At 32.0% G+C, this 15757-nt stretch overlaps 1 protein-coding gene across 3 annotated transcripts; it reads left to right on the plus strand.

Moving 5' to 3' along the window:
* The first annotated feature begins 1439 nt into the window (after positions 1-1439).
* On the plus strand, positions 1440-14165 carry LOC139522880 (tetratricopeptide repeat protein 4-like). Of its 3 annotated transcripts, none has more exons than XM_071316515.1 (12): positions 1440-1532; positions 3843-3998; positions 4193-4301; positions 4908-5069; positions 5838-5915; positions 6386-6452; positions 6902-6959; positions 7978-8064; positions 8368-8570; positions 12585-12675; positions 13388-13470; positions 14061-14165. In XM_071316515.1, exons 2-12 carry the CDS (start codon positions 3846-3848, stop codon positions 14158-14160), a joined length of 1191 nt encoding a protein of 396 aa, XP_071172616.1. In that variant the 5' UTR covers positions 1440-1532; positions 3843-3845; the 3' UTR covers positions 14161-14165. The 3 variants fall into 3 exon arrangements, with proteins under 3 accessions (XP_071172616.1, XP_071172624.1, XP_071172607.1); XM_071316523.1 differs by having other exon boundaries at positions 1517-1578; XM_071316506.1 differs by lacking the exon at positions 1440-1532 and adding an exon at positions 1733-1750.
* Positions 14166-15757: the final 1592 nt, after the last annotated feature.

A 15757-nucleotide genomic window follows, 5' to 3' on the forward strand; every position in this document is an offset into this window, starting at 1 on the left:
TATCGCTAGAAACTAAGCAGGCACGTGACGTTGCTAACGAAATTGACATGAAATTGACAAACGTCGTCATAGGTAAAATAGCGATAAACAGATTATCATTGATCATCTCAACTCGATTGCCTTTCTCGCTTTCGCCGTCCCGACTCAAGCGAGAAAATCAATCTCGTTGAGATGATCAACGATAATCTATAATTATCGCTAATTTGTGCATTTTTCCTTTGATCTTTTTTTGTGATAATTTTTTCATATCATGCTACTCGCTTGAGATGGAAAATTATCGCTAGAAACTAAGCAGGCACGTGGCTTTGCTAACGAAATTGACAACGTCATCATGGGTAAAATAGCACGTCCCGGCTCAAGCAATAAAATCAATCTCTTTGAGATGATCAAAGATAATCTATAAAGATACCAAGAAGACTGATCCGTAAGAAAAATTCAAAAATCCTTTATGAAATGGCAAAATCAAAATCTCAAACACATTCACTAGTAGTTTTATATTTAGCTCCAAACATATTTTGGTTATTTTATATGATATACCTAAATACAGAGAGCTCCTTCCCGATACTGAATTATACCAAGGATTTTAATATATGGGTCCTATATATATACACTGTATGATAAAGAACTAAAAGTGGCCATAGATCGAATAAAATGCTTATTTCTCAATAAACTTAAAATCTGAGTGACCAAAACTTGGAGAAATTTAGAAAACAACAAAATTTGGTAACTTAGTTTAAGAAAAAAATCAATAAAAGTATATCTTTAGAACATTGCTCTGCTGGGTCAAAATCATGCAAGTTTTGAAACAGTTGAACCATTTTTTTCACAATAAAGGGACAATTTGTCTTTTTCGAATCTAAAGGACGATATGGTAATCTCATTGTTCGTATACTAAAATGTAAATAACTTTACGTCTTTGGTTTAATTTCCATTGTTTTGTACAATTTAAATCAATCACAACATTTTGGTGTATGCTTTTGAAAGTATTACCCAGAATGCATTAGATTCTGAAATGGTGACTTGTGGAAGATAAGGATGGAAGGGATTTTTTTTTTACTAATATTGTTAAATCGCATTGAAAAGTCTTTGAACACCTTAAATAGATAAAACTAAGTTAATATACTGACAGTAAGCTAAAATATCAAATATAAAATATAAAATAAAATATAAAAACCAAAAATAAAAAAGGGGGGTTTACTCCACAAACACCTGTGTTTTATTTATAATGTTCCACTTTTATTTCCCAATATATATACAAGAGTTATCTTTTTGAATGGATGATACTACAAATAAAAAAATACATTTTCAATATATTAAGCTATAAAACGGCAAGATTTTTTAGAAAAGCTAATACTTGTATTATCACAGTGGCAGAATAATCAGACAGTTGATTGCGGCCGCTTAACTGGAAGAAGAAGATCACTAAATACGGAATATGCATATCCGTTACGTTACGCTGCCGGTATTTAGTATTCGTTTCTTGCTTCCTGTAAAAAAAATCACGTTTTTATATTATTGTTTTCATCTCTTCTGTAAGTTTCACTCCAAAACACAGAAAATGGAGCCTAGATAAAACATGTAAAGTACATGAAGCGATTTTTGATTTCTTTCAGTAGTTTAAAAGTAGTAGGGACATCATAAAGACCAAAATCGTTTTACCAAATGGTTTCCAAACTCATCACTGACACTAGTGACAGCAGTCGAAACGCAGGCACTTGTCTGTGAGGCGAAAACAGACTTAAATGTCATGGTGAACACACAAAAAAATTAAAATAAAAAAGTACACAAAAAAAACAACATAGAACTAAAGACTGAGCAACACAAACTCCTCCAAAAATCTAGTCCGAGATAATACACCTTATCGCTAATACCGGCTGACCCGGCCGCTTGAACTTTTGACGTCAACAACAGTCACTTTTCCATTGTGGTGTCAAATATTTTGCTTTATGACATCAAAATTTTACGGGAACCTGTGTGATATCCAGTAATGGCGGACAAATAGCGATAAGGTGCATACTCTGACGTCCAACGGCAATGGCTGTTTTGCCAGACAAGCTGGGGCCGTGGGACGTCAGAGCTCGTCCCATATCAAAGAGTGGATATTTGCCCACCCAAAATAGATGCGCTGCTTCCTCGCTTCTTGTGCCGACTGACGGCCTTGGAATTATATAAATCGGGCATCAATCTGTTCATTTTTCATTTATCTTTTCATTTATGTAAGTTTCACCTACCTGCCAACCTTTATTTTTCCATATTTTAACAGTTTTCACAGAGACCCATTGATGTTTGCATTTTGACTTTCACTTTCAAATGGAAGTCAAGTTACGAGAGAGTTTGTGGCCTCGAGACTCAAATATGCAAATATTTATATTTTTTCATCTCCTTTGTAGGAGATCGATGTTTAACATTTAGTAGCCAACCTCGATTTTTCACCTCCTTTACAGGAGATCGGTATTCAGCATTTAGTTTCGACCACGAGAACAATCGGAAGCTCTCAGACACTTATATAACTTGCATCGTAAATGAACGAGGTGTTACATTATGGTCATTAGCATAAATCATCACTGTTTTCTCGTGGTCACGTGATAATCTTTGAAAATGAAAGGCAAAATGCAGAAATCGATGGGTCTCTGTGGAAACTGTTCAAATATGGAAAAATAAAGGTTGGCAGGTAGGTGAAACTTGCATAAATGAAAAGATAAATGTCAAAAAGAAACAGATTGATGCCCGATTTATATAATTCCAAGGCCGTCAGCCGGCACCAGAAGTGACGAAGCAGCCCATCTATTTTGGGTGGGCAAATATCCACTTTTTGATATGGGACGAGCTCTGACGTCCCACGGCCCCAGCTTGTCTGGCAAAACAGCTGTTAGACGTCAGAGTAATCTCGGACTACCAAAAATCAACAGTGATTCCAAGTGCTCTGGAAAGGGTAGGAAAATCCTGCATCACTTGATGTGGCACCCGTACATGAAGTCCAAATAATTAGGACGTCTAGCAAGGCTATATTAATTATTTGGACTACTGTTTGTGTATTGTGGCCGAACAAACCCATTAAAAGTTGATTTCATTAGGTCACATTCAAGGTAAATAAAATTGAGAATGGAAATGGGGAATGTGCCAAAGAGACAACAACCCGACCATAGAAAAAACCCCAAAAAAAACAACAAGACATGGACATGATGAATTTGAAAAATTGGAACATATTGGTCGTCCTGTTCATCTGTGAAACAAACAATTCATAAAAAAGATAAAGGTCAACTAACTCTTTAAATTAAAATTGTCCATAAAATTTTCAAAGGGATGATTTGACTTCAAGACTTGGAACTCAATAGCTTCCTTGTATGCTGCATCCATCTATCAAGGATATTATGATAGGAAGTGTAAGATCTGGAAAAATTGTATTAACTTTGAGATTTATACATTTTGTACTTCATACACATGATGCATAGGCTCTGCTCAGCCTGCTGGATAGTTGCTACATAGAAATAGAAAGTTCACTACTGGGAAACTGAAATAATCTCTTTTTTTGTAAACTATTTTTTTTAATTTATTCATATAAATGATTAGGTAGAACTATTGACTCTAATTGCCTATAAAGTATCTGTAGAAACTTTGCAAACATGTACTGAGTGTTGTCTTTTTTAAATTTCATTAAACATATATGTTTTAAGAAAATTAATAACTTTTTCATATTCTTGTAAGAATAATTTAAAGATTGCATACACACTGCTGACAGGGTGCAAAAAAATGAGTGAATACTTAGTCAAACATTTTTTTAAAAGCATCACACCAATTCATCTTACATGTCTTAAGGATGAACATATCTTTTTTTTTTACAGAAAATGCCAAAAAAGAAAGTATGGACAGATGAAGAAAGAGCAGAATTAGCAAAGAAATTAGATTCTGAATTAGAAGAATATGTGGCAGATTGTATAGCCAAACAAAAGGAGAAAAATGAGAAAGAAGGAGAAAAAGAGAGTGACTTAAATATAGAAGTATGTGAGTCAACGCATTGTATTGTATTTTTTGCGCAGAGATTCTGCTTAATACAACCAATATGATATTTAATAGAATCAATAATACATTTTAAATATGACATATAAAAAAAAAGAATTAAAAAAAAAAATTAATGAAGATTTTGACCATATGTAAGTCGCTAAAAAAAGTTTATCTGTAATGTTTGTTTTAGGACATAGCAAATCATCCAGCTTTCATGACAGAAGTAGATTGGAGTAAACCATTAACACCAGAGTTAGAAGCTTTGATGAAACTCAAGTACGAAGATGAAAATCCAACAGGTTTGATATTGATATTTATCATCTTTTAAAAATATCTAATTTATTTGATTTCAACCTTTTAAATGCTAAATGAAAAAATATGAAAAATTCTTCTGTTGTCAAATAAGATAAAGCATTCCATGAATCATCAAACAAGAATACTTCATAAGTATTTCATGATTCTGATAATCATTGTTTACAATAAAAGGAGATTTTGAGAATAGCTTTTTATAAGTGATAATGAATGGATTGTATTTTGGTGCATCTATTCATTGCTTGAGCTTTGGTGGAGGAATGGACAACACATTTAGGTTGGACACAAATTTTATCTACTTGGTTCATAATAAAAATAAATAAAAAAAATTGATTAAATAGGTCAAAATAAAAAAGATGTGGTATGATTGCCAATGAGACAACTGTCCACAAAAGACCAAAACGACACAGACATTAACAACTATAGGTCACCGTACGGCCTACAACAATGAGCTAGCCCATACTGCAGAGTCAGTTATAATTTTAATGCATGAACAAACAGATTACAGAAAAGCAGAATAAAATCAATCTTTTTAGCTGGAGAAGCTGTTCATATTATGTCTTGTATAATGTTTATAAGTGTTATAATTTAAGCCGGAGCAGAAGCATATAAAATGGATGGTAACCATGAGTTTAAAAAGAAGAAATATGATATAGCTATAGACAATTATACAGAAGGAATTAAATTGAGATGTCCTGATAAACTTCTGAATTCTGTATTGTATACAAATCGAGCAGCTGCACAATTTCATAGAGGTATGGACAAATTTTTAATTACAGTTTTAAACTTATTATCTGCAAACTCATTTATCTCCAAATTCCTGTCTTCTCAAAGAAATTTGTCATACTGATAAACTTGAATGTATAGTCATCGGAATGGAATATGTCAATGTGAGATTGCTTTGGTTCAGAGATAGGTTAGCATTTAATTTTAATGTATGTATTTATTTGACAACAGTATTTGGATTTAGATATCAGATGCAAAAAATTACACCCTATATACATTCCCTCAATTATATAAACTGTTATGGGTATCAAGTCTCCTGTTTCATTTCCAATGGTCATATTTTACTTTCACATTAATCTGAAAAATGAAAATGAAGAAAAAATAAGCATTAAAACCTAAAAACCAACTGCTTCAAAAATAAACATTAAACTCTAAAAACCAACTGCTACGTAAATGATATTTTAACATTAGTGAATTGAAGTTATCTCCCTTTGCCCAGTTTGGTTAATTACATTATAAGATGCTGGCCATACCTGTAGAAAACTAATCAAATGAGTTACATCAAGTAAACAATGAAAGGAAATGTTTATAAAATAAATAGATTTTTGGTAGTACTAAATACTGAAAGTTCTCTTTTTGCATAACTAAAATCGACAACTGACGTAAGCAAGTATAAAATAATCACACATTTTTACCTTATTTTTTGTAGGCTATGGATATTATTTCAAAATATTACTTGAATAACAAATGGTTTGGTTTTATTACAACTAATAATTCCTTTTTTTCTAATTTTTCAGGAAATTACGGAACTTCCTTACATGACTGTATATTTGCCAGAAAATTCAAGTCAGATCATATGAAAGCTATTTTAAGGGGTATTCTTTTGTATTATTATTGTCTTAGGTTATGTTGGATTGAATATAGAAATGAAGAGTTGTAATATTATTGCCAATGAGGTAACTATCGTTAGACCACAAATTATAGGTCACTATACGTCATTCAACAAGGAGTAAAACCAAAATAGTATAGTACCCTCAAAAAGGCGCTGGTATGACAAAACTTGAAACAATTCAACAGAGAAAACCAATGGACATAAATTTAAAAAAAAAATAACAGCAAACAAAAATCCCTGAATGGAGGTGTACATCTCATTGGCAACCATACCACATCTTCTTTTTTTATATTTACAGTTCTCACACCTTGTGACTATTTCACAGAAAACAGAGAATGGGACATTTATGATACAACTATGCAATCATGTTAACTTTATCTTTAAATAAAATCTCATTAGTAACTCATATACAAAAATAATGAATAACTGAAGAACTGTTATTCATATTTACAGGTGCTATGTGCTGTTTAAAGTTAAAAAGATACGATGAAGCCAGTAGATGGTGTGATACAGGTTTATTAATATCCTTTTGTAGAGTGATAATGTAGTGTCCATCGTCATGAATCCAGTAAAATATACAAAGGAGTTGATATTTGTAGAATCTGAATTATACCTAAGTGAGAATGAAAATTAAAATATAAAAATATTTTCAAAGGTATTAATATAAAAAATGATTTAATAATCAACACGTTTGAACGATAATTATTTTCGTTTAAATGATTCGCAAATAATAAAATCATAATTAAGAACCAATTACAAGCTTTACCTTAGTATCTGTGCATATTTCTCTGATACAAGATTGTAAGAAGTCTTAATATTTTTTTATTTTATTTTTTTAATCTTGATTTACTCCAATTTGAGATCAGTGAATCATTGATTAACTGTTGTGAAAATGATTATCTAACACACTATAATACTCCACATGACACATCAACATCTTTCTGAATTACTTTTCCTTTACTGGAATTAAATAGAAAATGAAAATGAAGAATTTTTACAGATGAAGTACAAGGCTGAAAGTTTAAAGGTAAACCTATTGTTAGTAGTTTTACGGTTTACCTGTTTAAGAGTATTTATAAATGATTAAATAGCTGAAATAAGAATGTTATATACAAAATGTTTTTCATATAAATGATGATCAAGAGGGCTGACATAGTTTAGTAATTATTTTGTACATTTATTGATAAAGGAGGCAAGATTGTTTAAATACTATTCCAATGAAATGTATGTGGGAGGGTAGGAAGGGAAGTTTAATTAGTCGGTCATGGGTCTTTTTACAATATGCATCTATTACCAATAAGCAAAATTATCTTAAAAAAGGTTCTTGGTTGTATGGATATTTTGAAAGTCCCCTACCAACGCACATACATTTTAATTGAATAGCCCTAATCTGCTTTCAGGAAATGATTCTCAAAGTTTCCAAAGCTTTTTTGGTAGTCAACATTACACTTTGACACTGACAGCAGCAGTTGTGGATGAGACAAATAATTCTGTGTCTTTTAAAAAGATTATCACATGCACATGTAATCACATAAATTAAATAATCTTACATACTTGTTGTTTGGCACTAATAGTTGTAGGATTAACAAGGGCCTGGATGGCTGAGTGGTCTAAGAACTACTTTATTACTAGCCAGTGAACACTGAGGTTGTAAGTTTGAATCCTGCACCAGTCAGGTCCACTCAATTCCAATCTCAGTTGACTAGTAATGTCAGTTTTCATACCAAAAGTCAGCTGTTCTTGCTGGGAACTCCAACTTTCTCCACTAATAAAACTGACCACAATGAAATAGCACTATAGTGTTGAAAGTGGCATTAAACACATGCAACAATCAATCAATTAAGGATAAAAAAACTAAAGTTTATACAAATTCTATGACATACAAATGTGTGTTGAACTAGACACTTTTATCAATATGAACAGAAATAAACTTTAAAATTTTTAATTTAGCTATATATAGTAATTATAGTTTCTGAAATGAGGTTATATTAATTGCATTCATATGTTATTAAAAGGAAATAATAAAAGCATTTTTGTATCTATAGAAATCACTAGAGAGAGACAAACGAAAAGAGGAAGCAGCTGAAAGAAAAGAAAGAATAGAAGAAGAAAAACTCCTTGCTGTGATACAGGTAACACCCTTTATTACAATGCACTCATTCATGTGAAATTTCAGTTCATGAATACTTTAAATGTAATTAACCATTTATATACACTTTTCACTTACAAACAAAATAAATTAACGATGGGTATTACTTGTAAATTATAAAAACCTTGAACATGACAAATCATTTCATATGTATGGACCTGACAATTCTCAGGAAACGAAAACAATAATTTTTATATATTTAAAAAAACTGAGGTAATTAGAATCCCTGACCTGATTTTACATGTGATTTTATTAATAGACCAGAATTTTTTTTATTCTTATTCAGAGTAAAGGCGTACAGTTAGCCAGCATGAAGACGAGCAAAAATACTCGTTTACATCCCTCATTGCTGACAAATTTAGAAACTCAGAATCCTAGTGGTGCTAAAGTACATGTGACCTCCGATGGATCACTCAACTGGCCTGTATTATTTATGTATCCAGAGCATACTATGACAGATTATGTTGAGGCTTTTAATGAACAACATACGTAAGTTGTTAAATGAATCTGGGAATTATTATCTGGGTTTGTTTTGTCTGTCATGTTTTTAGGTTTTAGTCATCTTCTAACGAACCAAGTGAGCCTTTTTAGCTCAACTGGTCTAAAAGGCCAAGTGAGCTTTTCTCATCACTTGGCGTCCGTCGTCGTCCGTCGTCGTCGTTAACTTTTACAAAAATCTTCTCCTCTGAAACTACTGGGCCAAATTAAACCAAACTTGGCCACAATCATCATTGGGGTATCTAGTTTAAAAAATGTGTCCGGTGACCCGGCCAACCATCCAAGATGGCCGCCATGGCTAAAAATAGAACATAGGGGTAAAATGCAGTTTTTGGCTTATAACTCAAAAACCAAAGCATTTAGAGCAAATCTGACATGGGGTAGAATTGTTAAACAGGTGAAATTTTCAGATGAATCGGATAACCCGTTGTTGGGTTGCTGCCCCTGAATTTTAAGGAAATTTTGCTGTTTTTGGTTATTATCTTGAATATTATTATAGATAGAGATAAACAGTAAACAGCAATAATGTTCAGCAAAGTAAGATTTACAAATAAGTCAACATGACTGAAATGGTCAGTTGACCCCTTTAGGAGTTATTGCCCTTTATAGTCAATTTTTAACCATTTTTCGTAAATCTTAGTAATATTTTACAAAAATCTTCTCCTCTGAAACTACTGGGCCAAATTAATCCAAACTTGGCCACAATCATCTTTTGGGTTAGTAGTTTGAAAAATGTGTCCGGTGACCCGGCCATCAAACCAAGATGGCCGCCATGGCTAAAAATAGAACATGGGGTAAAATGCAGTTTTTGGCTTATAACTCAAAACCCAAAGCATTTAGAGCAAATTTGACATGGGTAAAATTGTTTATCAGGTCAACATTTATCTGCTCTGAAATTTTTAGATGAATCGGACAACCCGTTGTTGGGTTGCTGACCCTGAATTAGTAATTTTAAGGAAATTTTGCTCTTTTTGGTTATTATCTTGAATATTTTTATAGATAGAGATAAACTATAAACAGCAATAATGTTCAGCAAAGTAAGATTTACAAATAAGTCAACATGACTGAAATGTTCAGTTGACCCCTTTAGGAGTTATTGCCCTTTATAGTCAATTTTTAACCATTTTTCGTAAATCTTAGTTATCTTTTACAAAAATCTTCTCCTCCGAAACTACTTGGCCAAATTAATCCAAACTTGGCCACAATCATCTTTTGGGTTAGCAGTTTGAAAAATGTGTCTGGTGACCCGGCCATCCAACCAAGATGGCCACCATGGCTAAAAATAGAACATGGGGTAAAATGCAGTTTTTGGCTTCTTATAACTCAAAACCCAAAGCATTTAGAGCAAATCTGACATGGGGTAAAATTGTTTAACAGGTCAACATTTATCTGCTCTGAAATATTTAGATGAATCGGACAACCCGTTGTTGGGTTGCTGACCCTGAATTGTTAGTTTTAAGGAAATTTTGCTGTTTTTGGTCATTATCTTGAATATTATTATTGATAGAGATAAACTGTATACAACAATAATGTTCAGCAAAGTAAGATTTACAAATAAGTCAACATGACCGAAATGGTCAATTGACCCCCTTAGGAGTTATTGTTCTTTATAGTCAATTTATTAACAATTTTCATAAAATTTGTAAATTTTTACAAACATTTTCCACTGAAACTAACGGTCCAAGTTCATTATAGATAGAGATAATTTTCAGCAGCAAGAATGTTCAGTAAAGTAAGATGTACAAACACATCACCATCACCAAAACACAATTTTGTCATGAATCCATCTGCTTCCTTTAATATTCACATAGACCAAGGTGAGCGACACAGGCTCTTTAGAGCCTCTAGTTAATTATTGTTAGTAGACTATAGCTAATCTTCAAACTAATATCTTTACCAGTGGAGAGTTGGTCTTCTTTAATAAAATACTGTAAACAGTGTTTATATATAAAAGTAGATTTGTTTGTCATTTATACATTGATAATTAGTTAAATGGTTAGACCACACCAAATTAATACCTTGTTCCTCAGATTTCCCGCGTGTTGTGAAAGGTGGACGAGAAAAAAGTACTTTTTTTAAAAACCTGTGTCCAGTACGGAGCCGCACGCGTCTGTTTCTAAATTTATATAACCACAATTTTAATCAGTTGTGCGTTTTAAAGTAACGTCATACAGACACGGAAAATGACATCCAAAACGATCTAGATCTAACAATCACAACATTATGGATAAATATGATATGATGTATATTCTAAATGTAAGACATGAGTGAAATATGTGTAGATACAGTGGTAACACAGGCTACGGCTTTACTACCCAACACTGCAGTTGAATGTGATTTAAATAATTCTTTTACCAATATGTTTAAAGCCAATATATGGATCTGTGCAAGACCACAATTTGGCACTAAGCACCAATGCCTCCGAATTGGAAGATTTGAATGATGGCAATATAAAATACATGAAGTGAGAATTCTGAAGGTGGCGGTACATGCATTAAAATGGAAACCTGATGACACTATTACATTTTCTACTCAGTTTTTTATCTTTTAAGATAAAAAAAATTTTCCCTTGAAACTTTTATTTATATTTGCTATTTTTTATTCATAAGTTATACAGCATAGAATTTGACTAGAAAGTGTTTGTGGTAATTGAATATACAAATATAACACATTATTAAATCCAACTCAACAATTTACAAAATTTTCTAAAAAAAAAAAAAGAATTTGTATGATTGTCAATGAGACAAACTTCCACCACTGGCACCAGTGACCAAATTTGTTGAGGTTTGTAACAAGTTAAGTTCACAGTTCATGTATGGCCTTCAACACAGAAAAATATCCCCATATACATAAAGATTTGCTATGAAACTCTTCTCCTGGGCAATATAAATATATTAACCAAAAGTCTTCCACCAAATGGAAGTGTAAAACTCTTGCTAGAGTGGAGCAATGTATACACAAATACGTATAGTTTAAAAATATAAAAGCTTTATACATGCATATATGCTTTGCATATGTTTATTCGAAACAACATACCATTCTATATGTGCCTGTCCCAAGTCAGATGCCTGTAGTTTATTAAATGTTGGTTCATGTCTGTCAAATTTGTTCTTTGTAAATTGTTTTGTTATGAATTAGGCCGGCAGTTTTCTCAAATGAATTGTTTCATAATTTACATTTCTGGTCCATTTATAGCAGACTATATGGTATGGGTTTTCTCATTGTTGAAGGCTGTATGGTTGCCTATAACTGTAAATATAAATTTACTTTGAACTTGGGTGGATAGTTGTTTCATTGACAATCATACCCATTCTCCTTATTATTATAATGCATCAATGATAACTGTTATCATACATAGATGTGTACCTCTCCAATGCTGTTGTACATATTCAGCTAGATCTTTATTTGAGCAGACTACACAAAGTTGTCTAGGCTTTGCTACTAGTTAGCCATTTTTGTACTAGAAATGTTGTGAAAAGATTCCACAGGGCGTCTTGAGAACATACTAAGAAGGGTAATATAAGAAGTAGGATATGAGATGTATTAAAAATCAAGCACCAAAACTGTGGAAATGTCTGATCGCCCGCTTCCATAAAATGCTTTTCATATATTTTATTTTTTTAATATTTTTTAAATATTATTGCTCGCTAGTAAAAAATACCTTTGCCTGCAAAAAATGAAAAAAAAGTTGTATGTGTCAAAATGTTTGTGCTATTTTTAGAACAGTTTTGTTTACATGCTGAAAACAGCAAGTTATAGTAGAATGACATCTATATGGTATGGGTTTTGCACATTGCTGAAGATCGAACAGATGGATAGTTGACTCACTCATATGCAATCATACCACATCTCCTTATTTTTGTATCATTTGAGGATTTTTGCAGTTTTTATGTCACCTGACCCAGTCCAGTTGTTGTTAGTGTTATTTACTTGCCATTATATAGCTTTTGTTTTCCGAGGAATTGTTAACTAGCTGTAATTCTCATTGTTTGTTATGAATTATAGGTTTGAAGAGCACTTGAAGGTGATGTTTAGTGATGGATTTGAACATCCACAATGGGATACTGACAGGAAATATACAACAGACAAATTACTGGTAGGTTAATTTATTAAGGCACTGTAAGATATATGCCTTTGGTTTTTTTGTTTTTTCCTTTGTAAAATACAAGGCTTAAATTTAATATCAGAATCAGTAGTATGGAATTAAATATAATTATAGAATTTTTGTATGTAAGTATTAAAACTTATTATGTTCTATCAATTTTTGTATTTATATAACAAATGTTATAAGAGTATATTTTATTGGAATTATAGGTGATAAAGATCAATATTAAAGAATTTATTAATGTTTTTAAAAACTTGCCCTTTCATCCACTAACTTAATAAAAAGTATTTAGATATGATTGTGAGTTTATGCATCAATAAATTCTTTCAAAAAAACATTATTATTACTATAGTAAAGTAATTTGATGTTCTTTAGAGTGTGACAAAGAAACTAGAATTCAAAACAAGAAATTCCACATTGGGGCCAAACCCAATAAATCTGTTAAATTCATCAGACATACACATGTGAAGGTTTTTCTAAAATTATGGGTTAAAAACAACCCTCTTAAAATCAAATGCTGATTTCAAATTTCATCAGCTGAACATCATCATTACCAAGAAAATAAAAATTTCCACTATCCAAATATGAAAATTGGTACTTACTAAAACAATAAATCCAAAGTATTAATCAGTTTTGTGTCATTTTAGTCATTACAAAGTATAGTACTAGTAAGTACTGAAATGAAGCCTGTTTACATTTTTAGGTTTATTTTGAAGACCGAGATAATGAAGTAATGTACAAAGTCAACCCAAAGTCAACGTTATTAAACGTTTTACAGCATAAAAGGTAAAAACAAATTAGTTTTTAATTTTATTTTATACATATATGTTTCTTATTATTAATTATATATGTATATATGATCTTCCTTTTTAATTGCAATGGTCATCTTGTTACATTTTTGTCAAATCTACAAGGTAATCTCTGAAGCCAAACATAATGATAAAATTGAGAATGGCAATGGAGAATGTGTCAAAGAGACAACAACTCCACCATAAAGCAGAAAACAGCCAAAGGCCACCAATGGGTCTTCAATACAATTCTGTACAACCTTGAAAAATATTTACATCACATAAATGAATCACAGAGGGGTCTAGAGACTCTAGATTATGTGAGCTACTCTACTTCAACAAGACTAGTTTGAGTATAATCTAATATGGGCATTGTTTTACATTGTTGTCTTAGTTAAGGTTCCAGAGGACAAATATTGATATCAAACTTTTTCAACTGCAATCAAATCTCTTAACATTTTTGGAAGAACATGGTTAAATTTGATTGAGAAACAGACAAAACATTCTGTCAATCTAGCACATAATTTAGCAATTCTATAAATAATCTAAAATTTTGCTTCTTTGTTATTTCTTTTTCTTTTTTTGCAGACATTTTATTCATGGTGGAACTCCTTGTTATGTTGTAACAGTAGATGGTTCCAACTACCAAAAAGTTTTTAAGGAAAGACATAAAATAATAAACACATAACAGTCTTTTGTCTTTTCTTTCTTCGGTTTTTGTCAAGCCTGTGAGCATTAGCTAACTTCTTAAAAGCATTATATTTAAGAAGGTGGAAGACCTAGATGCTTCATACTTTGTATATAGATGCCTCAAGTTACGAAGTTTCCGTCAGTCACATGTCCAATGTCCTTGACCTCATTTTCATGGTTCAGTGACTAAAAAAAAAAAAAGTTAAAGATTTTTTGTAATATTAAATTCTCTCTTATTATAAGTAATAGGATAACATTTGGTATGTGTGTACTTAGCAAGGTTCTCATGCCGGTCAGTCATTTTCACTTGACCTCAACCTCATTTCAAGGATCAGTGAACAAGGTTAAGTTTTGGTTGTCAAGTCCATATCTCAGTTTCTATAAGCAATAGGTCTAGTATATTCGGTGTATGGAAGGACTGTAAGGTGTACATGTCCAACTGGCAGGTGTTATCTGACCTTGACCTCATTTTCATGGTTCAGTGGTTATAGTTAAGTTTTTGTGTTTTGGTCTGTTTTTCTTATACTGTATGCAATAGACCTACTATATTTGGTGTATGGCATGATTGTAAGGTGTACATGTCTAGCTGCCAGGTGTCATCTGACCTTGACCTCATGTTCATGGTTCAGTGGTTATAGTTAACTTTTTGAGTTTTGGTCTTTTTTTCTAATACTATATGCAATAGGTCAACTATATTTGGTGTATGGAAGTGTTTTATGATCTTTATGTCAGTCGCATAGGTTTTATTGGACCTTGACCTCATTTTCACGGGTCATTGCTCTGTGTTAAGTTTTTGTGTTTGGTCTGTTTTTCTTAAACTAAAAGCAATAGGTCGCCTATATTTGTTGTATGGCAGAATTCTTAGCTGTACATGCCTGCCTGGCATGGTTTATCTGACTGTGACCTCATTTTCATGGTTCATTAGTCAATGTTTAGTTTTCTTGGTTTATGTTAAGTTTATGTGACAGTTGTGATAAAGCCTTATATTTAGGACTATCAATACAATATCGATGATTAGTAAAGAAGGCAAGACATTTCAGCATGTGCTCTCTTGTGTTTTCTTTAGAAGAAAAAAAAATAGCATTCATTTGAACACATGACCTAATTGGCAATATAGAAAGTTGCCATTAATTTGTTATGCCCCATTTATGGTATGTGCCTCCGTTCGTTTGTTTGTATGTTTGTTTGTCTGTTTGCCCGTCCGTTTGTCCAGCTTCAGGTTAAAGTTTTTTGTCAAGGTAGTTTTTGATGAAGTTGAAGTCCAATCAACTTGAAACTTAGAACACATGCTCCCTATGATATGATCTTTCTAATGTCCACTGAACATAGAAAATGATAGTGCGGATAGGGCATCTGTGTACTGGGGACATATTCTTGTTATTACATATTTTAAAATGATTACCAGGATGGGTCAATCTAAATGTCAATCTACACCAACCATCTAAAAGGGCGTATTATAGTATTTTATAGTTCGTTTTTTCATGTCAACACTTGGTATGAAAGTTAAATTTTGTATACATGGCTAAAGGAGCTATATTGAAAATTATCATAAATTTGGTTTTGGATAACTGTGATGTTAAGTTGTTGAGTGCCAG

This window comes from Mytilus edulis, chromosome 1 (genome assembly GCF_963676685.1).
Source record: "Mytilus edulis chromosome 1, xbMytEdul2.2, whole genome shotgun sequence".
Taxonomy (NCBI): domain Eukaryota; kingdom Metazoa; phylum Mollusca; class Bivalvia; order Mytilida; family Mytilidae; genus Mytilus; species Mytilus edulis.

What these genes read in the sequence shown, in the direction of transcription:
- LOC139522880 (XM_071316506.1), top strand. An exon ending in TATGAAAGCTATTTTAAGGG is followed by an intron (nt 5,916 to 6,385) that starts GTATTCTTTTGT and finishes TCATATTTACAG; the next exon opens with GTGCTATGTGCTGTTTAAAG. An exon ending in TGGTGTGATACAGGTTTATT is followed by an intron (nt 6,453 to 6,901) that starts AATATCCTTTTG and finishes TTACTGGAATTA; the next exon opens with AATAGAAAATGAAAATGAAG.